The 22765-nt window shown below is 40.4% G+C and overlaps 1 protein-coding gene and 1 pseudogene across 3 annotated transcripts in view; both read left to right on the forward strand.

The window, feature by feature from the left end:
- RNF130 (ring finger protein 130) overlaps positions 1-22765 on the forward strand; it is a 101460-nt gene that overhangs the window by 65833 nt on the left and 12862 nt on the right. For both annotated transcript variants that reach the window (XM_082620225.1, XM_082620224.1), the window contains exons 4-5: positions 13454-13525; positions 15372-15454. In XM_082620225.1, the coding sequence (XP_082476351.1) occupies positions 13454-13525; positions 15372-15454 (155 nt within the window). The remainder of the gene's footprint in view (positions 1-13453; positions 13526-15371; positions 15455-22765) is intronic.
- Positions 7239-8257, forward strand: LOC309804589 (rab-like protein 2A; annotated as a pseudogene). Its single transcript has one exon. The product of its transcript is annotated as a rab-like protein 2A (transcript).

The following is a 22765-nucleotide window of genomic DNA, read 5'->3' on the forward strand; positions in this document are numbered from 1 at the left end:
ATGTAGAGAACAAACGTATGGACAGCAAGGGGAAAAGCGACGGGGGTGGGGGTGGAGGTTTGATGAATTGGGCGATTGGGATTGACTTGTGTACACTGATGTGTATAAAATTGATGACTAATAAGAACGTGCTGTATAAAAAATTTTTTTAAAGAATTAAGAGATAAAAAAGAAAAAGAAGAATACAAATAAGCTTTAGGAAAAGGTTTACCAGTTTGGTTGGTCCACATTTTCCTTTTTATGTTTGCAAAAGACTGATGCATGATAAAAATATATGATCAATTAAGTCTAAATTTCTTTCTCTGTGTGTAAAATAGAAATTATAAAGAATAAGAAAGTATATAATCAAATATTAATTAGCAGTGTCTTTATCTTTCTAAAATATATAAAAATAATAATATGTTTTAAAATAATGATACGTTTCCTTGGATTAAAAAAAGTTTGGTATTTTGGCCAAAAAAATAAATAAATAAAGCAACCCACAGTGTAAGACCGAATCATCTCTTGTGTGAGGATCTGTATTAAAGATCAGATGACTAAGATGAAAAGTTCCAAGAAGAAGTTTATTATCCTTTAATCCTGAATTTAACTTCCCAAATTAAATTCATTTTATGTTGCAGTTCTGAGGTATCAAAAGCTTTCCTTTTCTTGATATTATATATTATCATAATAACTCAGTATACCATAGGAATTGGAATAAAACGCCAGCTTTCGTTTCTTAGGAATATACTGATAGTCACTGAAATTCATTTCTTTGTCTCTAAGCTTATTTTATTTTAAAGAGTATATATTTTATCATTAAAAAGAAAATTGACAACTGACCTCTTTTGAAAGATAGTTATTTTGTCTAATTTTTCTTTTGAAAACAGAAACATCACTAAACAGTGATGTACAGAGTATGTGAGCTAAATGGGAGTGCAACACCAATTAAGATTTGTTTTTTGAGAGCTAGAAGGTTAAACTGGCCTTTTTATTTTATATTTTTATTTTTGGTGAAGAAATGGTTTAAATGGTGTTAAAAAATCAAATTCATATTTTGTGTCAGTGATAGAAAAATCTTAATGGATATCTATTGAATTTTCTTAAATGCAGTTTTACTGTTCCTTACTTGGGTATTTCTTTTGGTTAACTTATTGTTTCTGATTACATTTTTTACTTCCACATATTTTTTTCTTTATATTCCTGGTACAACAGCAATAAAATTCAAATATGATGTCAGCTGAGACTATATTAAAAAAATTACTCTATTGGCAAAAAAAAAGTCTAAGCTGCATTTAATAGTCTTATTGTTGGTAGTATTGATTGTTACTTTAAACTATTATATGTAGATTGTAGAATAAAGCAAATAAGTAATTATGTTGATGATATTAGAAGCCAAGAATCAGAGTAAGAGAATAAATATTTAAAATACAGAAATTATATAATAATCCTTTAATCTTATTATTGAATTGAAAATGTCAGTATGGACTCCTGGTTTATTTTCCTTTTACTAAAAAATACAGAGCTCCTCTGTCCATGGCAATGACAACCCAGTAACAATGAGTACCTCTCTTTATAGAAGAATTCCAACTAATAAATGCAGTAGGGGACTTCCCTGGTGGCACAGTGATTAAGGATCCACCTGCCAGTGCAGGGGACACATATTCTATCCCTGGTCTGGGAAGATCCCACATGCCGCAGAGCAGCTAAGCCTGTGCACCACAACTACTGAGCCTGTGCTCTAGAGCCCACGAGCCACAACTACTGAGCCCACGTATCACAACTACCAAAGCCTGCATGCCCTAGAACCCGCAAGCCACAACTACTGAGCCCGCATGCTTCAATTACTGAAGCCCGCATGCCTAGAGCCCGTGCTCTGCCACAAGAGAAGCCACTGCAATGAGAAGCCCATGCACTGCAACAAAGAGTAGCGCCCACTCGCCGCAACTAGAGAAAGCCTGTGTGCAGCAATGAAGACCCAGTGCAGCCAAATAAATGCAGAAGGAATGACAGAATTAGAAAATTATTTTATATTCTTAATAAAATAATGAATCTCCACTCCCACCCCATTCCACCCTCAGACTGCTCTAGGATTATTTTCAAATACTATTTCCCACTCAAAAAAAAAAAAAAAAACCCAGACATCTTTGGAGAAAAGGCTTTTTTTAGGTTTAGGGAAGCAAATTTATAAGATGAGTATTGTACCAGTTAGCAAGGAAGCTATTGAAGACTACTATGGTGGTATCAAAAGGACCTAGGTGCCATCTTAAAGGAGCTCCCTATATCAGTCAAAGATGAGACTGAGCATTCAGGGAATAAATATTGCAGTTGATTGAAACTGCAGGTTGTTAGAGAACAAATTTGTTATTCTGAAAATCAGTTTTTAAAAACTGAGTCATCTATTTTTTCTGTACAAATTGTATTGCATAGTAACCAGCTAGTTGATGAGGGAAACTTCTTTATAGAAGAATTCCAACTAACAAATGAATTATAGAATTAGAAAATCACCATTTCATTACCCTCAATGAAATGATGGATTTATAGTGCTCATCTGTGGATGCTAAAATCAGATGAAAGACTGATGGGAGCTTCCTAATGGATGGATCAAGCACTTAGGACTGTCAGAACCCTTTTTCTCTTCCCTCCACTACTTCAGCACAGCTGCTGATTGTGTTTCTGTAGAATAATGCTGTAGTTGGTGGTTTGACCCCACCTACTTGTAGTCTGGGGTTTGCGAGATACCCTTTCACCTGGTTTTGTTGAAGATGTTTGTGGGCTTTTGCTTTTACTCAAAGTTTCTCTGTGCATTTTTATGAAGAAATTTGGTAAGATTTGAAAAGGTACACTGACACCACCACCTTGTCCCAGTTGAAGGCCATTCCATCAGGCTTTTCTTCCTGTCCTTCCACTGAATGATTATTGTCGAGGCCACCATGACCTCTCCTTGCCATCTCCAGTAGTCACTTCTTAGTTCTCGGGATACTTCCTCAAACTTCATACACCCAAAACTGAACTTGTGATTTCTCCTTCCAAATCTGCTCTTCCTGAATCTTCCTTATGTCATTCAATTGTGTATGCATTCTCTAAGCTGCTCAGCATCATCTTTGACCCCTTTCTTTCTCCCATATTCCACACTTAATCTATCAGTTCTCTCAGATCTACCTTCAAAATATATCCTGTATACTAACACTGAACAAAAAGGAAATTAGGAAACAATTGTATTTACAATAGCATCGAAAAGAGTAAAATATTTAAGAATAAACTTAACCAAGGAGGTAAAAGACTTACACACTGAAAACTACAAAATGTTGCTGAAAGAAATTAAAGATGCAAATAAATGGAAAGTCATACTATGTTCATGGATTAGAAGAATTAATATTGTTAAGATGACAATAGTACCCAGATTCAGTGCAATCCCTATCAAAATCCCAATTACTTTTTTGCAAAGATAGAAAATTCTATCCTAAAATTCATATGGAATTTCAAGGGGTCCAAATAGTCAAAACAACCTTGAAAAAGAAGAACAAAGTTGGAGGTCTCAAACTTCTGGATTTAAAAACTTAGTACAAAGCTACAGTAATCAAAACAGTGTGGTGCTGGCATACAGACAGACCAATGGAATAGAACTGAGAGCCCAGAAATAAACCCTCACATATATGTTCAAATGATTTTTGATAAGGTGCCAGGACCATTCAGTGAGGAACAGTCTTTTCAACAAATGATGCTGGGAAAACTGGATATCCACATGCAAAAAAATGAAGTTGGACCATTACCTTACACTATGTACAAAAATTAACTTGAAATGGGTCAGAGACCTTAGCATGAGAGCTAAAACTATAAAACAGTATAAGGGAAATGCTTCATAACATTGGATTTAGCAGTGAGTTCTTAGATATGACACTAAACGTACAAGTAATAAAAATTATAGATAAACTGGACTATCAAAATTTTAAATGTCTGTGCATCAAAGGACACAGTAAATTAGAATGAAGAGGCAACCCACAGAATAGGAGAAAATATTGGCAAATTGTGTATCTGGCAAGGGTTAATATCCAGAATATATAAAGAACTCCCACAATTCAGCAAAACAAGCAAACCTGGTTTTTTAAATATGCAAAGGACTTAAAAAGACATTTCTCAAAAAGAGATATACAGGGACTTCCCTGGTGGTCCAGTGGTTAAGAATCGCCTTCCAATGCAGGGGATGTGCGTTCAGTCCCTGGTTGGGGAACTAAGATCTCACATGCTGCGGGGCACCTAAGCCCATGCGCCACAACTAGAGAAGTCCGTGTGCCTCAACAAAAGATCCCACATGCCGCATCGAGGATCCCATGTGCCACAACTAAGACCCAAAGCAACCAAAAAAAAGAGAGATATACAAATGGCCAGTAACACGTGAAAAGATGTTCAACATGCTAATCATTAGGGAAATGCAAATCAAAACCACAATGAAATATCACTTCACAATCATTAGAGCTAATATCTTAAACAAAGTAAATATTTCTTGGATGAGGAGAAATTAGAACCCTTAGGCATTGCAAAACGGTGAGGCCACTGTGGAAGACAATATAGCAATTCCTCAAAATATTAAACATAGAAATACCATATGACCTGGCAATATCACTTCTGGGTATATACCAAAAGAATTGAAAGCAGGATCTCAATGAGATTATTTTATACCCATGTTCAATAGCAGCATTATTCACAATAGCCAAAAGTGGAAGCAACTTGGGTGTACATCAATAGATGAATGTATAAAGGAGATGTAGTGTATACATACAATATCACTCAGCCTTAAATATTATTAAGCCTTATTATTATTCAGCCTTAAAAAGGAAGAAAATTCTGACACATGCTACATTGTGGAGGAACCTTGAGGACACTATGGCAAGTGAAACAAACCAGTCATAAAAAGACAAATACTGTATGATTCCTCTTACATGAGGTACCTAGAGTAATCAAATTCAAAGACAGAAAGTACAATGGTGGTTGCCAGAGGCTCAGGGGGTGGGGGTGGAAGGAGGGAATGTTTAATGGATATAGAGTTTCAGTTTTGCAAGACGAAAGAGTTTGGGAGATTTGATGCATAAAAATGTGAGTGTACGTAACACTACTGAAGTGTACACTTAGAGGTGGGTAAGATAGTAAATTTTATGTTACACGTTTTTACCACAATTTAAAAAATTTTTACTTTGTAAGATATTTGTCTGTATAAAGAAATACGATACTATATAGTGGAGTTATGTAAGTAAAATGGGTGACAACAATGGCACCAACGCTGAGAGGGATGAAATGAAAGAATACTGTCCTAAAGCTCCTACACTATATGTCAAGTAGTATAATCACCTGAAATTAGACTGTGATAAGTTAAAGATGCATACGTAAACCCTAAAGTAACCACTAAAGTAACACTACAAAGAGTTATAGCTAAATCCAACGAAGGAGACAAATGAAATTGTAAAGAGACAAAACAAAACAAAAAACTCAATCCTAAACAAAACAGAAAAAAGCAGGAAAAGGGAGTAAAGAACAGATGGGACGAATAGATAACAAATTCCAAAATGATGTACATAAACATCATCATATTATAGCCAGATTAAAATATACCTTCTAAACACCCAGTTAAAAGCAGAGGTTAACAGATTGGATTAAAAAAGGAAGACCCAACCATATGCTGCTTGTAAGAAACCTATTTTAAATATAAAAATACAAAGAGGTTAAAAGGGTGAAAAAGGCTACACAAAACCAACACAAATCAAAATAAAGTTAAAGAGGCTAATTAATATCAGGAGATTTCAGAGCAGACCTATTGCCAGGGATACACTTAAACATGTATGCGTGTAATAACAAGCTAAAAAAAATATGAAGTGAAAACTGATAGACCTGCAGTGAGAAATAGACAAACCTGCAATTATAGTCAGAGATTTCATTACCCCTCTCTCAATAATTGAAAGAATAAGGAGACAGAAAATCATTGAGTATGTAAAAGACTTGAACAGCATAATCAACTAACTTTACCTGATTGATGTTTACAGGACACTCCCTCTAACAAAAGCAGAACATACATTCTTTGGAAATGCTCTCTGGGCCAAAAAACAGGTCTCAAAATTTTAAGAGGATTCAAGTCACACAAAATATGTTCTCTGACCTCCTGGAGTTAAGTTAGAAATCAGTAACAGAAAAATCTCTGGAAACCCCCCAGATATGTGGAAACTAACTTCTAAATAACCCATGAGATAAAGAAGAAATCAAAAGGGAAATTAGAAGATCATTTGAACTGAATGAAAATGAAAACACAATATATCAAAATTTTGAATGTGCCACTAAAGCAATTTCTATATTAGAGAAGAATGTCTGGAATTAATACTCTCAGCTTACACCTTAAGAAATTGGAGAGACAAGAGCAAATTAAACCAAAAGTAGACAGAAGAAAGGTAATAAGAAAGATCAGAGCAGCAGCAGTTGGTGAACTAGAAAACAGAAAAACAGTAGAGAAAATTACTCAAAGAATTAGTTACTTGAGAAAATCAATAAAATTGATAAGCCTCTGGCCAAACTGATCAGGAGAAAAAGAGAAGGCACAAATTAGCAATATCAAAAATGAGATGACATCACTACAGATTATAGAGATATTAAGGAAATCTTGTGAACAAGTTTATGCCAATAAACTTGACAACTTCTATGAAATGGATGGATTCCATTGGTGTGGTCATTCCATACTAATGACCAAAGCTCATTCAAGGTGAATACATAAATTAAATAGCCCTATATCTATTAAGGAAATTGCATTTAAAACTATCTGAAAAAAGAAAACTCCAGGTACAGATGATTTCTGGTGAGTTCTACAAAAACTTAAGGAAGAAATAATAACATTTCTATGCCAACTCCAGAAAACTGAAAAGATAGGAATACTTCCCTTTTCATTCTATGAAGCCAGCATCATCCTGATACCAAAACCAGACAAAAACATTACAAAACGGAAAACTACAGACCAGAATCCCTCTTGAACATAGATTTTAAAATTCTAAAGAAATTTTACCAAATCATATCTAACAATATATAAAAAAGATAATTTATCATGACCAGGTGGCATTTATCCCAAGAATGCAGGTTGATTTAACATTCAAAAAATTAATCAATAAATTTTCTATATTAACAGACCAAAAAAAGGAAAACCATATGATCTCAATAGATGCAGGAAAAAAACATTTACCAAAATCCAGCATATATTCCTGATTAAAAACTTTTAGCAGGGTGTCTGGGATGATGTCGGGTCCAGGGACAGCAGTGTACAGGGTCTGGGGGTTAGCTGGCCAAGGGTTGGCCAACCTGCAGTATCCCTGGTCTCTCCAGCCCTCACCCAAGACTATCCAAGAGGACAAAGCCTCCCCAATGGCAGGCTCAGCATGTGGGAACCACCTCTCTGAGGCCTTCCTTGGGCCCTGAGCCAGACGGAGGGGCTGGTTCCTGGAATGACAGGCTGACAGTGACAAGAGTCCCTTCCCCTGGGCTGGGCCCCTCTGTAGCCGGGAGCCAATGGCCCAGGACAGAGCCAAACCCTGTGAGCTGAACCAAGAGACATACGATGCTGATGACAACATGAAGATCATCTGCCAGTGGGACAGCACCATGGGCAAGTCCAAATTTATGGAGAGATTTCTCATAGATGGATTTCAGCCACAGCAGCTGTCCACATACACCCTGACCCCGTATAAGCACATGGCCATGGTGGGCAGTATCTTACTGGTCTCATCTTTGTGGACTTTTTGGACACAGCAAGCCAGGAGCAGTTCCAGAGCACACATGCCTCCTACAGCAAGGCCCACGCCTACATCGTGCTGTTTGATGTCAGAGGAAAGTCACCTACAAGAACCTGAGCACCTTGGGAAATGGGGCTTTGGGGGTTCAGGCCAGAGATCCTGTGCACCTGGTGGCCAAAAAAATTGATGCAGACATAAAGGTGACCCCCAAAATCTTCAGTTTTGCCCAGAAGTTCTCCTTGCTCCCGTACTTTGTCTCAATTGCTGATGGTACCAACGGTGAAAAGCTTTCCAACGATGCAGTTCAGTTGGCTGTGTCTTAGAACACCCTGTACACTTCATGGATGAGGTTTTGCAGGAGCTTGAGGACTTTGACTTGGATAGAAGGAGCAGGAGGAGGAGGATATGCCCAACTAAGAAGCGATGGGGCAGCATTGTGAGCCCATCTCAAAACTGAGAAGCTCTTCCAAGCCATCTCCCACAAACCTCCTGAAAACACGCCAATCCCATTTGCCTCCCCTACTTCATGGCCCATGATACCTGACCCTCTCACAGTTATCCCCTCCCCTGTACTCAGGGACAGGGATGGGGATAGCACCAGCAAGTGCCCTCAACAGATGTAAGAAGTCCACATTAGACCATAAAGCAGAATTAGAGATCAGTATTATAGCCTTCCCTCCATGGCCAGACAGTAAAGAGAATCAGGGAACATGCTTTGTGTGTCTCTTAGAAATTTAGGTGAGTTTTTTTTTTTCTCCCAGAACTGACCTCAGGGTCCATTCATTGCATCTCCACCAAGGGAATGATTTCTAATCCTTGACTACCCCCATTTCCATCCCCATGGAATTTGGGAAGCCTCCATCCTTTTTACACATGACCTACCATCCTTCTTCCTCTTTAGTCTCCCAACAAACTTTTTTAAAAATGGTTTTGAGCAGACAGCTGTTCACTCCACAGATTTTTGAGCACCTATGGTATGTCACGAGCTCTTGTAGGTACAGCCAGTACCTTGGTGAACAGTGAGGCCAAGACCACAGGCACAGATTTGCCATTAAAATCAAGTGAAAGAAGGTGTCAGATCTGGCCGTACACAAACTTCATTGGTAAATGTCAAAGGTCAGTAGGCCATTGGGTCCAAACCCATTTGGATTACAAGAACCTGACTTCTTAGAGAGGTACCTTTAAAACCCCTCTTTCATCATATGAGGCTTTCCCTCATTTTTTGAAGACTAGTATGAACATTGTGTGACTCTGTCCTCGGGTGACAGAGGCTGCAAAAGAACCATCCTGCTGCCTTTTCCGCTTCTTTCTAGTACTTGTGGTTCACTAATGTGTTTTTATGATCATCTTGTGCATTATTTCCATTGTTTTTATTTTTTTCTGTTTTTTTTTTTACAGTAAGGGTTGAATTACATTTTAGAAATCTCTTAACAAAGTAGGATAAAATGTAACTTCCTTAAACTGAAGAGGGGCATCTATGAAAAACTGACAGCTACCATCATACTTAAAGGGGAAAGACTAAATGGTTTTTCCTAAGATTAGGAACAAGAGACTGATGTGTGCTCTTATGACTTTTGTTTCCACATTATACTGGAGGTTCTAGCCAGCAGAATAAGGAAAAAGAAAAATAAAAGGTACCTATATTAGAAATGAAGAAGTAGAACTGTCATTTGCAGATGACATTATTGTCTATGAAGAAAATTTGACGGCATTTATAAAAAAAAGCTACTAGAAGTAACAAATGGGTTTAACAAGGTTGCAAGGTATAAGATCATTATACATTTTTATAACTATTTTTTAAATATTTTATTTATTTATTTATTTATTTATTTGGTTGCACCAGGTCTTAGTTGCGGCCGGTGGGCTCCTTAGCTGTGACTCACAGGTTCCTTAGTTGCAGCTTGCTGGCTCCTTAGTTGTGCCATGTGGGCTCCTTAGTTGTGGCATGTGAACTCTTAGTTGCAGCGTGCATGTGGGATCTAGTTCCCTGACCAGGGATCAAACCCAGGCCCCCTGCATTGGGAGCTCAGAGTGTTAACCACTGTGCCACCAGGGAAGTCCCAAGATCATTATACATTAATAAATTTTATTTCTATACAAGCAATGAATGGGAATTGAATTTTTTAAATACCATTTTCATTAGCATCAAACAGGAAATTCTTAGAGATCTCACAAAAGATGTATAAGATCTATACAGTGAAATCTATAAAATATTGTTGAGAAAAATAAATAAAAACTAAATAAATGGAGAGATATACAGTGTTCGGGGGACCACTCAGTATTGTTAAGATGTCATTTCTCTCCCAATTGTTCTATATATTCAGTGCAATCCCAGTGTAGATCCCAGAAGGCTTTTGTTTTTAAGAGAAATTGACACGATGAACCTAAAATTAATATGGGAATACAGAGGATCAAGAACAACCAAAAAGACATTGGAAAAGGAGAAAAAAATTGGAGTTGATTTCAGATTTGTTACAAAGCTACAGAAATCATGACAGTGTGGTATTTGCTTAATGATAGACAAATAGATACGTGGTGCAAAATAGTGTTCAGCCATAGACCAACACGCATATGGGCAACAGATTTTTGCCAAACTTACAAAGGCAATTCAGTGGAGGAAGGACAGCCTTTTCAACAAAGGGTGCTGGGACAATTATGTGTCATATGAAAAAAAGAGCTTTGATCCATACCTTGAACCATATGCAAAAGTAACTCAAATGGATCAGAGGCCTACATATAAACTTCTAGAAAAGAAAATAGGGAGAACTCCTGTAACCTTGAGATAAGGCAAAGATTACTTAGATACAATACCAGAGCACAAGCAACAAATGAAACATTGATAAACTGACTTCATTAAAATTAAAAACTTCTGCCAGAGTGAGAGAAAATATATGCAAAATGAATTATATCTTGAGTATGTAAAATACTCTCTAGGTGGCTCTGTAGCACAATGGATAGGACACTGGACTTCTAGAATATGTAAAATACTCTCAAGTCAGTAATAACAACTCTAGAAAAATGGGCCAAAGATTCTAGCAGACACTTCCCCAGAGAAGATACGCAGATGGCAAATGAGTACATGAAAAGATGCTCAACATCATTAGTCATTATAGAAATACAAATTAAAACCCCAGTGAGATACCGCTGCACACCTATTAGAATGGTTACAATCAAATGAAAAAGACTGGGCATACCAAGTGTTGGTGAGGATGTGGAGGAACTGGGATTTTCATACACTGCGGGGGGAAATGTAAAATGGTACACTCACTTTAGCAAACACGTTGGCAGTCTCTTAAAAAGTCACACACGCCTACCATATTAGCCAATCTTCCCTACTTCATAGCTATTTACCCCAGCACAAGGAAAGTATAAGTCCTTACAAAGACGTGTACACTGTTTGAAAAGTAAAGAATGTTGTTTTTAGCTTTATTCATTGCAGCCAAAACTGGAAAACAATACAAATGTCCCATCAACAGGGAAAAGGATAAATAAGTTGTGTTATGTCTATACAGTGGGATACAACATAGCCTAAGAAATGAACTGTTGATGCATGCAACAACATGGATTAATCTCAAGATAATTATGCTGAGTGAAAGAAAGCATGCACAAAATAGAACATACTGTCATTCCATTTATATAAGCCTCAAAAATACAAACTATAGTAGCAGAAGGTAGTTCATGGGGCATGAAGTGAAAAGGTGGCAGGAAGAAGGGATTAAGAAGAGGCACAAGGAAATTTGGGGAGGATGATAGACTGTGTTGATTGTTGTGATGATTTCATAGTCAAGTTAAAACATCAGATTGTACACTTTATGCAGTTTAAGTCAGTTATATCTCCATAAGGCTATTTTAAAAATATTTATGTATGTATGCATGTATATGTATATATGCATGTATGTGGTAGAGGGGACTCAGATGAAAAGAGACTTGAGACACATAGCAACCAAATGCAATGTTTGGACTCTATCCTGATTCAAGCGTTCTGGAGGCAACTGGGGAAATAGTCCGAGTGTTAGATTATGTTGATTAATTATTGTTAGTTTTGTTAGATAAGACAGTGGCACCAAACAAAAGCCCGTATCTGTTAGACATAGTTCACTTGGGGTGACTTTATGGGTGAAGGCATACAGTGCTTGTGATGTGCTTTGAAATCTTCTAGCATAATAAAGAGGGGGGAATAGATGAAGAATATAGGTAAATACTGATAATTGAAAGTCAATGATAAGTACATTAAAGGTTCATTAAATTCCGGTTTTTTTGTGTACTTTAAAATTCCTCCTAAAATTTTATGTTGTTTTTGTCTTATCCTCAGGGTAGAATCCAAGGTCTCCTTTGTTTTAGCCCCTACCATACCCCTTCAGCCTCATCATCTGCCTCCCACCACAGTTTAGGATCTGGTTATATGCAGGGTGACTGTCTGTCCCAGTGTGCCTGGAACAGTCTTGGTTTGCACCTGTTGTCCCAGTGTAATTATTAACAGGGCGCTCTGACTCTCAGAATCTTCTAGTTTGAGTAATATATGCTTACCCTAGTTACAGTTAGATCGAACTGTAATTTCCTTCACATACCTGTTTGTCTTTACTAGACTACTCCTTTGTCCATAATCCCCCTTCCTATCCCAATGCTTTCCTTATCTAACTCCTTCCTACTCACTTTTCCAAGTCTTAGCTCAGGCATCATTTTCTCAAGGCCTTCCCTGGCAGTCCTCTGCTGCCCTATCCCACCCCACCTGCATTATTTTGCCTTCTTCGTGCTGCCACACCACCTGGGCATGCTCCATCGTACAACACTTGACGAAAATGTGTTTACTGGTCTGCTTTCCAATTCCGTTAGCTTTTCAAGGTTAAGGGTACATTGTCTTTTCCTCTTTGGGTCCTTGGTGTCTAACAGTGTTGGGAATGTCTGCAAAATGCTGGATAAATTCAGCCTTAGAGATCTTCTGACCTAACCTTCTTAGATAAATGAGAAAAACTCAAGCTTGGAAAGGTAAATGCACCTTCCTAAGATCACGGAGCATAGCAGTGGCAGAGTCAGAAGTAGAGCTCATGATTGCATCCCTTCTCCCACACAGTGATATGGTAAGCAATTTTAAGGAGCTTTAGAGGTGTCCTTTCACAGAGATAGAGCTTATGTATCTAATAAGGGTCATCCTTGGAGCAGAATAGGAAAGCTGTTAGAACAGTGGTAGTAGCTCTGACATGTACAAGAACTAGATGTTGATAATGCTGTAATATGTCACATGTTTGTTAGATACAAAATGCAGTGGTGATTATGACACCTGGCTTCTTTACTATATACACTTATTTACCAGAATGCTAAATCTGGGAAAACTGCCAGTTTTGCTCTTTTTTTAATTACTTTTTTAGAATCCTCTCATATGATATGACATGGAAAGTAATGTAGGATAATAGGGACTTTATACATTTAATTATTTTAAAATAAAGAACATCATCTAGAGTGCATCTTAAAAGTTCTCATCACAAGAAGAAAAACATTCTGTATGGTGATAGATGTTAACTAGACTTATTGTGATCATTTCAAAACATACAACTATCAAATCATTATGTTGCACACCTGAAACTAATATAATGTGTATTTCAATTATACCTCAATTAAAAATTTTAATAAAATAAAGTTAGCTGAAATATCAGGAAAAAAGAAGAACATCCAGAGATCTTGCACTTAATGTCTGTTTTTCTTTGCAATTTTCATAGCGTCGTCTTGGAGATGCAGCCAAGAAAGCCATCAGCAAATTAACAACCAGAACAGTGAAAAAGGGTGATAAGGTACAGTAATGAAATCACTTTAACACTATAAAAACAGTAAAGTATTTTGCTTTTGATTTGGTGGGCAGGAGTATACCCTAACCATTTGTGTCTCCTATGTTAGATTATTCTTTTTTTCTCCAAGCATACTATCTAAACTAGCTTCTCTTTGAAATCTTACTCTTAGTATGCCTGTCATTCAGATACCCTCCATACAGTTCTCTAATTTTCCCGGATTTTAAATGCTCCTGTCATCATTAGCATCACCAGACTACTTACGGTTTCCCTAGCTGTGGTGTTCAACAGTTTTCTTCTGCTAAAACCTAGCATACTTTGGGGAAGAACTCTAAGTAGCCAGGAATGTGCATTCTCTTCCTGTGCTTCATGCGACTTTGCCTCTCTCTTCTGTGTTTTAGTTCTTCACCAGTTAGCTGGAGAACTAGAGACCCACATTCAAGGGAGTGTTGGTTAACAAGGTGCTTTCTGTACAGTGGGCTAAGCAGTTTGAAAGAAGGGCACAGTTTGTTAGGGTTGGGTCTAGTGGCTTAGGGGGAATGAATCAGAGAGGCAGTGATAGAGGCCATCTATGGCTGAGATTCCTGAGCCTAATTCTCCAGTCAGATCTCAAAATTAGGTAGAGCCCTGCTTCTGCTCTCTGTGGACAAAACAGCAACTTAATGTGAGACCCTGTGTTCAATATATTCAGGGTTATCTAGAATGAAGAAATTGCATCTCTGAAGTTCTAAATCCAAACCTGTCTTCTGCCCCAAAACCAACTCTAATTTTTTAGCAGAGAGCTCTGGAAGGATAATTACAGGCGATTCTCCATCGTCTTAAGTTTTAACACTTTCTTGACTTTACTCATTTTTATTCCCCCTGCCTTGATACCCCACATCCTTGACACAGCTCCAGAAGACAGAAACATTTTCAGAGAACCTCATGGTATATACTAAAGAAAGAAAAAAGTAAAAACACTTGCAGAAAACGTAAGCAGCATCACAACAGCTGTACTTGAACCCCAGAGGAGTGGTCGCCGATAGAAATGCTTGTTTGACCTGGTAGCCTTCAGCTGCCACATTAATTTGAACTTCCCTGGAGCTCATCCAACCTACCCATCCTACTATGTCCCCCCATGCTAATACAAAACCATCTTTCCTTATTAAAACCAACACTTTTTAGTTTGTACCTCCTAGACCTGTCAAGAGTTACCCTACTGAGTTTCAGTCCAAGGGGCAGTGACGCAGCAAATAGTGTTGCCTTTCCTGGTAGCGCTCTGTTTAATGACAAGGCAGGGGAACCCTTCCCCAATCCAGAGGAGGAAGGAGATCAATTACCCTGGGTGACCAAACACCTGGCTGACTCTTCCTGACCCTTGATAAAGACCTAGTATAGAGTTGAGTCCATGACTGTTCTCTAGCCCAAATCTATGACCAGCTCCTATCCTGGGGGTGAGTCTTTTGGGGGCTCAGCCATCTTTTCTGCCTGTACTGAACTGTGTGGTCAGATGAGCGTCCTGATGAGGAAAGCCTACTCAGACCAGAATAGTGATGCAGCACTAGATGGTCCAAGGTGATAGCTGATTTGAATCTTGAAAAAAATTAGTATTCTGATTTCTAAGACGTTTCACAAACAGAATTAGTATTAATTGTTACACCATAGTTTAAAAACAAAATAGACTGGCTTAGTTACAATTTGGGTCAATACAGTTAAGCAAATGGAAACGTTACATTTTTTTTAAAACCTTTCACTTTATAATCACCTGTTTACCACAGTTGCCCCAGGAAAAATCTTAGCTGGATCGTATCTCCTCCATTTAGGTACTTATAGCTTTAGCGTATAACTTTTGTTGCTGTGCTTTTCATTTCAGGAAACAGACCCAGACTTTGATCATTGTGCAGTCTGCATAGAAAGCTATAAACAGAATGATGTTGTCCGGATTCTCCCCTGCAAGTATGTCAAATTTCTTCGTTTAAAATAGAATGATACTAATGTGATTTGTACATCTCCCTTTCAGAGTGGGTATCCACTTGCTTTTGAGAGCCACCTTACCCACGGCTTTTCTGGTAGGCAGAAGCCCAGCTGCACACTGCACATAGTGGTGAGCCGTGTGCCTCAGCAAGAACTGATTGCAAAGCCTTTTCTAGTTATGAGAAACACAGGGGCACAACCTCCAGGCACATCAGTAGGCTAAAAACATTAAGGTCAAGAATTTTTATTTCTGTGGGTTTCAGAACTAGCCACTGTTCCTCTCCTTCTTAAATCAGAGTACATCACTAGGCTCTCCGATAAAGCCTCAGCAGTGTTCACTTGGTGCTGGGTACCAGAACTCTAGGACTTGGATTAAATCTCTTTTTGAGCCTTGGCTGTGTAAAGTGGGGAGGACTGGTATGTGCTGTGTGCCTGCCCCACATCAGGTACTCTGCTCTGTGCAGTTCACATCTACTGTCTCCCCATTGTCGAGTAAAGGATGGCGAAGTCAATGGTAGAGCTGCCAGGGTCACACAAGTCAGAAATGGCAGAGCCAATATAAAGGTGTGCTTCTGTATTATTTCTGCTCTTTATGTAGGGCCACACGTCTCCCTCCAAAAGGAGGATGTTCGCCTGTACTCTGGTGCCCTAAAAAGAGCGTGTGGATTTCTACCATGGTGTTACGCCAAGCTAGGGAGTATGAGACACTAAGATACACAATTCTGAGCGCAGACTGGAAAAATATGAGGTCACCTACTGAGGAGCCTAAAATCAAAAGACTTTTCCTTCTCCCTTCTCTTTTAAAAGACATCCACATAACTCCTACCTTCTAATAACACAGAACATGTGAATGAATAGAATAATTAGTAGTAGTTGTCTCCCTGAGGCTACTGGTGTTAGTTTACTTATTCACAAAGTTATATATTTTGAGCCTAGAAAGATCTGGTTTTTTTAAATCAAAAGTTAAGAATAATTCCATATACTGAAACAGAAAACGAAGATTTGGGAAGCCAAATCATTTAGTTTACATATAAAGGGAAATCTGTAAAACTAAATGTAAGCTGTGCTATAGAAAATTAAACTATGTAATTACAGTTTTTCTAGTGTAAAAACATGAGGCTAAAGGAAATACACATACAACTGTACAACTCGGGTTTGAACTGCACCGGTCCACTTATTTCAATAGTAAATACTGCAGTACTGCATGATCAGCAATTGGTTGAATGTGCAGAACTGCGGATACGGAGGGCTGACTGTAAAGTTATATGTGGATTATCAGCTGCATGGGGCATCAGCACCCCTAACCCCACCCCACCCCTAGGTTGTTCAAAGGTCAACTATGCAGATCAGGGGAAAGATTAGTAGGATACATTATAAAGCATAATCAGCTCTTACTTGCTTTTAAAAATTGTTTTTACTTGCGCAGATTTCTTTTGACACTGGAATAGCCAGGAAGAAGCCGAGTCTTTCAAAATTCTCTGTCTTCTTATCTCAGTCCAGGGGCCCTTGGGACCATCTGAGACCTAAGAACGAAGGCTTCCAAAACCACTAATGGTTATTAATAAGGTGACACTGTTTTCCTCAGGGGAGCCTCAGCTGAAAATAGATTATGCTGGGAAGTTTGCTCCATATTCTCTCTGTCCCTCAAGCACTGACTTTTCAAGAGTTTCATTCTTAGTTCTCTTTTTTCCTCCCCCAAATCAGAATCAGTGGGGAGCTTTCAGAAACAAATCCTCAGGGGAGCCCCGGGCATGTTTGTTTTTATTAAGTACCTGGGTGACTCTGATGCTGCAAGGCCATACCATCTATTGAAGTCTAGAGCTTTGCTTGATCTCAGCCATTTCTATGGCTGCACCTTCCACCAGAGGAGGGGTCTCAACCTTTGTGTCTGTGGTCTGCTTTCCAGTATTAGAATTTGGCAAACTTAACAGCATTTCTATGCTCCTGTCATTAGGGCACTGCTCACTTGGTTGTCTTTTATTCCTAGATCCTTGTCTAGACTACACATGCCCACTGCCCTGACTTCCCCTTTTGCTTTGAAGCAGGTTGTAGCTTTCTCTGTGTTGCACAGCCTGCTCAGCAGGACATGTCACCTAACGGAAATGGTGCCAACAGCATGATCCTCGGGTGTAGTAAAGACTAACTCTGCACATCAAGCAACACTGTGTGTGACCCCAGTGGACACCGTTTGACCAAGAGCAGGGTCTCTCCACCTGGGCACTGTGGACATTTGGGACCAGGTCATTCTTTGTTGGGCAGGTTGGGGAGCTGCCTGTGCATTGTGGGTTACTTAGCAGTATCTTTGGCTCCACCCACTAGGCGCCGGTAGCACCCCCACACACAGTTGTGACAACCACAGATGTCTCCGGTTGAGAACTACTGACCTAGAGGATGGCTCCACGCAAATACTCATCTTTACTCCATATCTTCTCCAAGCCTCTGTTTTCCAGTGGATTCCTCTCAAGTACCTTTTGTTTGTTTGTTTGTTTGTTTGTTTTTGTGGTACGCGGGCCTCTCACTGTTGTGGCCTCTCCCGTTGCAGAGCACAGGCTCCGGACGCGCAGGCCCAGCGGCCATGGCTCACGGGCCCAGCCGCTCCGCGGCATGTGGGATCTTCCCGGACCGGGGCACGAACCCGTGTCCCCCGCATCGGCAGGCGGACTCTCAACCACTGCGCCACCAGGGAAGCCCTCTAGTACCTTTGAATTAACTCTTGTGCCGCTACTTGCTTTATTCCCTCTGCCTGAGATACTCTGCCCTTCCTCTTTTGTCTATTGGTCTTTAAAACTGAGCCAAGGTGTGACTCTGCTATGTCTTCCTTTAGCTCTGGCTGCCAGACAGCTCTGCTACCTCCCTGCCTCCCGTGGGCTCCAACCAGCCCTCCAGCTGCGCCAGGAGCGCTGCCCGGAGCCTCTCTCTTTCCCTAGTCATTTCTCCCTACTCCTCAAGCAGCACATCCAGGTGTATTCATTCTCCTTAAACACCCTAACTCATCCCTTATTCCTCACTCTCATCAGGTAACTTCACCGTAAACCTCACAGAAAATAATGGCTGTTAGACAGCTGAAATTCTCCCAGCCTGCTGTCCCCAAGCCTTCATGCGTACCTGCCTCCACACCCACCCTTGCAGCCTTCCCTCCCGTTAGGATGGAGAGGACAGCCTCCTTGGTTCTAATGTGCTCTTTCAATCTAGGCCTCTGTGTGCCAACACCTTCCCTTCCTAGGGGACCTTGCTGTATTGACTATCTGCTCCCTCCAGTTTTTGTTCTTTCTGTCTCTACCCACCAGCATTTCATCATGCTCAAGCATTTTCTATCCAGTTTTTATAATTCTCTTTCAAACCCATCTCCAAAGCTGGACCACTCTACAGCTTCTCCCCTTTACAGCCAGACTCTGGAAAGCATCTGTACTCACTGTCCCTTATTCCCCTGACTAAGGGGAGAAGAAAAGCCCAGATGCCTTTGTCTGTCCTTTTTTTTTTTTTTTTTGCGGTACGCAGGCCTCTCACCGTCGTGGCCTCTCCCGTTGCGGAGCACAGGCTCCGGACGCGCAGGCTCAGCGGCCATGGCTCACGGGCCCAGCCGCTCCGCGGCATGTGGGATCTTCCCGGACCGGGGCACGAACCCGTGTCCCCTGCATCAGCAGGCGGACTCTCAACCACTGCGCCACCAGGGAAGCCCTGTCCTTCCTTTTAACAAGCCTATCCTGAGACTGAACTAAGACTTTCTGTAGATAGCAAACCTCTCATGGATTGCTGGCTTTTTGTTGCATGACCTTTACTTTTTCCTTCTGTCATGTTAATTTACTGTGGACAGATGGCAGTTGGCATTGCTTTGGGAGCTTGTACTTGTGGCAGTTGATTACAGTTGATCATCCTTTGGATGTTAGCCAACACATCTTAGAAACTGGAAAACTGGCACTTTATTTAGGCCTCTTTTATTTAAAGGTCAGCCGCAAAATTTTTAGTGGTTAAAAATACTTTTCAGGGGCTTCCCTGGTGGCGCAGTGGTTGAGAGTCCGCCTGCCGATGCAGGGGACGCGGGTTCGTGCCCCAGTCCGGGAGGATCTCACATGCCGCACGGAGCGGCTGGGTCCGTGAGCCATGGCCGCTGAGCCTGCACGTCCGGAGCCTGTGCTCCGCAACGGGAGAGGCCACAACAGTAAGAGGCCCGCGTACTGAAAAATACTTCTCAGAAGTAGAGTTCTGCAGCTTAGATAACCGTATGTCTAAGATGCCACTTCGAGAGCTAAGATGGGTCAGTCATCTGGCTCCTGGCAGATGCCCCCTCCTCAGAGGGAGGGCCTGTTTCAACAGTGTCTGCTGCCAGTCCCAGTTCAGGGAAAAGAGTTCTTTCCTCTGACCTTTAATAATCCTGGATCCTTTTATATTTGCCAGGTTCTTGCACGGCACCAAGAGGCTGCAGAACTGTGAAAACAACTCACCTTCAATGTAGACTCCTCACCCCACCCCCAGCCGTTGTTCTGATCACTCTAGCTTATGGTGTACATGGGAAGTGGGAGAGTGGGAAAGCATCGTATTTCAGTATTATTGGTTTGGTTCCTTTTATGTTCTCTAAATTTCACATTCTGTATCCCAAAGTATTTCTAATAGGAATAAAGGACTTTGGTTGAAGCTCTGACACGCTTATCCTTTTCACGTTTCCCTGTTCCTCAGCACATCACCTGCTTTCCATTCCCGTCCACCACTCAGCCCTAAATATGTTGGGCCCTTTTCTGCTTTTATGTGCATTTTTATTATTCGAGTCTTCTATAAAAGTGAGAAGGGGGCTTCTTTTCAAGGTCCAGCTGGCCCCGGCTGCCGCCCTCTGAGGTGTCTGTGCATGCTTGTGGTACGTCTGCAAGCTTGTAAGAGGTCACTCTGGTGCTGGGCATGCTGGGACCTGAGGCACACTCAAGTGTTCTGACCACGTATCAGGATATCGTGTGAAATGTTGATGTTACTTTGCCTGAATGTATGTTTAATGACACCTTTCCTCTGCATGTCCTTGGTGCCTTTTCTGAGTTTTTCACTTACTGCTCCAAACAGCTTCACCAGGTAGATGGCAGGCAACCTTCCCCACTACGCCCCAAACCCGCAGTGTTCAGATGAGACTGCTGGGAGTCAGAAAGGGCAGTTTGTCAAGGCTCCGAGTGTTGTAGGAGCAGAACTGTCCCTAGGAGGAAGGGAAGGCCATGTGGAGTTTAGTAAAGCAGTAGACCTGAGGAGAAAGAAGCAAGAGGTCACAAGAATGGGTGACAAAGGAAAGAAGCAGCGAGTGCAGGGCAGCTCTTCACCACTGTTCTGTCAGTGACCTGAAGCAGGGTGATAGGCTTGTGTCAGAAGGGCCGGTAGGTGAAGACAGACGTTGTCGGGTTTTGTTTTCAGAAGAGGGAGATGTGCTGTGGGGATTGGACTGATGGTCTCTGGGCCAGGTGCAGGGCCAGGTGCAGAGCTGGACTGTTGGGAACCTGGAAAGACAGCACAGACGGAGGAGGGAGTGTGGGAGGGAGGGAGGGACGGATCACTGGCTGGGGTGGGGACAGCGGGTAGGAAAGCCATGGGGTAAACAGGTAGTCAAAAGGAAAAGTTATTTTTTTATGAAAGAAAATATTTCTTGGTGATTTTGAGTTAGCTAAGGAGGGGAGGCTTTCTTTCTTGTCCCTAGAAAACCAGTTAGTCTTTGTTTTCCTTCATTACAGTGCCCCACAGCAGGGGGCCAGATACTTTCTTTTAGATCAGCAAACCTACAAGGAAACAATTAAGAACCCCAACATAAGAGAAGTCCACAACCCTCAGTGCTCCATAGGCCTTCCAAAAAGTACGCCAGATATTAAGCAGATGCACCCTTGCAAGGGGGAGGATCTGTCATTTATGTCAGACCTAAAGGGTATGTATCTTCAAAAAGGGCTAGAGGTCTTGTTCTAGTCTTTGTTAGGCCACAGCCAGCACTGGCACAGTTCACAGCTGCTGGGGAGTAAACCCCAACTCTGAGAACACACCCTCGGTGGAGCCCTGTGGTAAGGAGCCTTCATCTCCCTTTTGGAGTACACTCATACTTGGATGCAAGGAACAGGAAGCAGACGTGACAGTGCATTGTGTATACTGAATGAATTTAGGTCTTGCCTATGGTTTGATGACTTTCACCTCTTAAGTAAAAACCTTCAGGTTTAAATAAAAGCCTTCAAGGATGATGAGGTTCTGGTTCATTGCAATATCTGTAAGTTTCAGACTGGATTAATATATTTAGTTGTCAAGATTTTTATTCTTACCCCAAAGAAATGGGTACAGGCTACCAAGTGATGTTAGGTTGTTTGGGTTGAAGCTGTAAGCATGAATGTTTCTTCCAAATCCCAATTTAAAAAGTGAGTTTTCTAGATCTCCTACTTTTAAAAATCAAAACTGCATTTTAAAACAGGTGTATATAACTGCTTATAAGCTATATATAAATTACAAATTAACAAAGTTTAAAAGGCATACCATGGTTCAATTTGATACCTTTCTCAAAATTTATTCTATCTTATCCGAAGACTCTGATTATAGTGCTTCCAAAAGTGCCCGGAACATCTGTCCTGGAACCTGCCCCTGCCCCTGCTTGGCCAGGACTCTGGGGCTTCCGTGTGGCCTCATTTCAGGTTCTCAGAGCTACCACGGAGAGGTACTTGAGCTTGAGAAATGATGTCAACAGCTCCCTCACAATCTTTTCTCCTTTCCAAAGGACACAGGCATCTTTTTCAAGACTGCAAAACCGTCCATGATTTATTTCCAGTCACAAGGATGTGACTTTCTACTCTCTGGAATAAGAGAGAAAATCACCCATCCTCTCTCTCCCTTCAACATTTCAGCTTTAAACTGCTACTAAATGTTATCTGATCCTTAAGCACAGAGCATCCCTAAAAATATTTCCAACCACCCAATGTTTGTAACTTTACAAACATTTAACCTGGGTTGCTTAGAAGTCTTTTTAAATAATATTTTAAATGACATTTAAACAGAGGTCCATGAAACTAATTATATAGAGAACTCTTCATTTAACTTCTGGTTAATATTTTCTTGAAAGTCTATTTCTACTTTAGGTATTATTGAAAACAACTGATTTATAATGTATAATTCATTATCTTCATTGTAAATAAATTTCCTACTTTTCCTCAAATCTTTTTTGGAATTTGGTGGAGTGAAAACACCAAACAGCCAAATACTACGTATCAGTTCTCATTATACAGTGCTATCAACATACAAGATTGGATTCAGGAGATTTTCTGCCAGCTCAGTTTTAATACATCCCCAATATTTGTC

Source organism: Mesoplodon mirus, assembly GCF_964341445.2.
Source record: "Mesoplodon mirus genome assembly, chromosome: 5".
NCBI lineage: Eukaryota > Metazoa > Chordata > Mammalia > Artiodactyla > Ziphiidae > Mesoplodon > Mesoplodon mirus.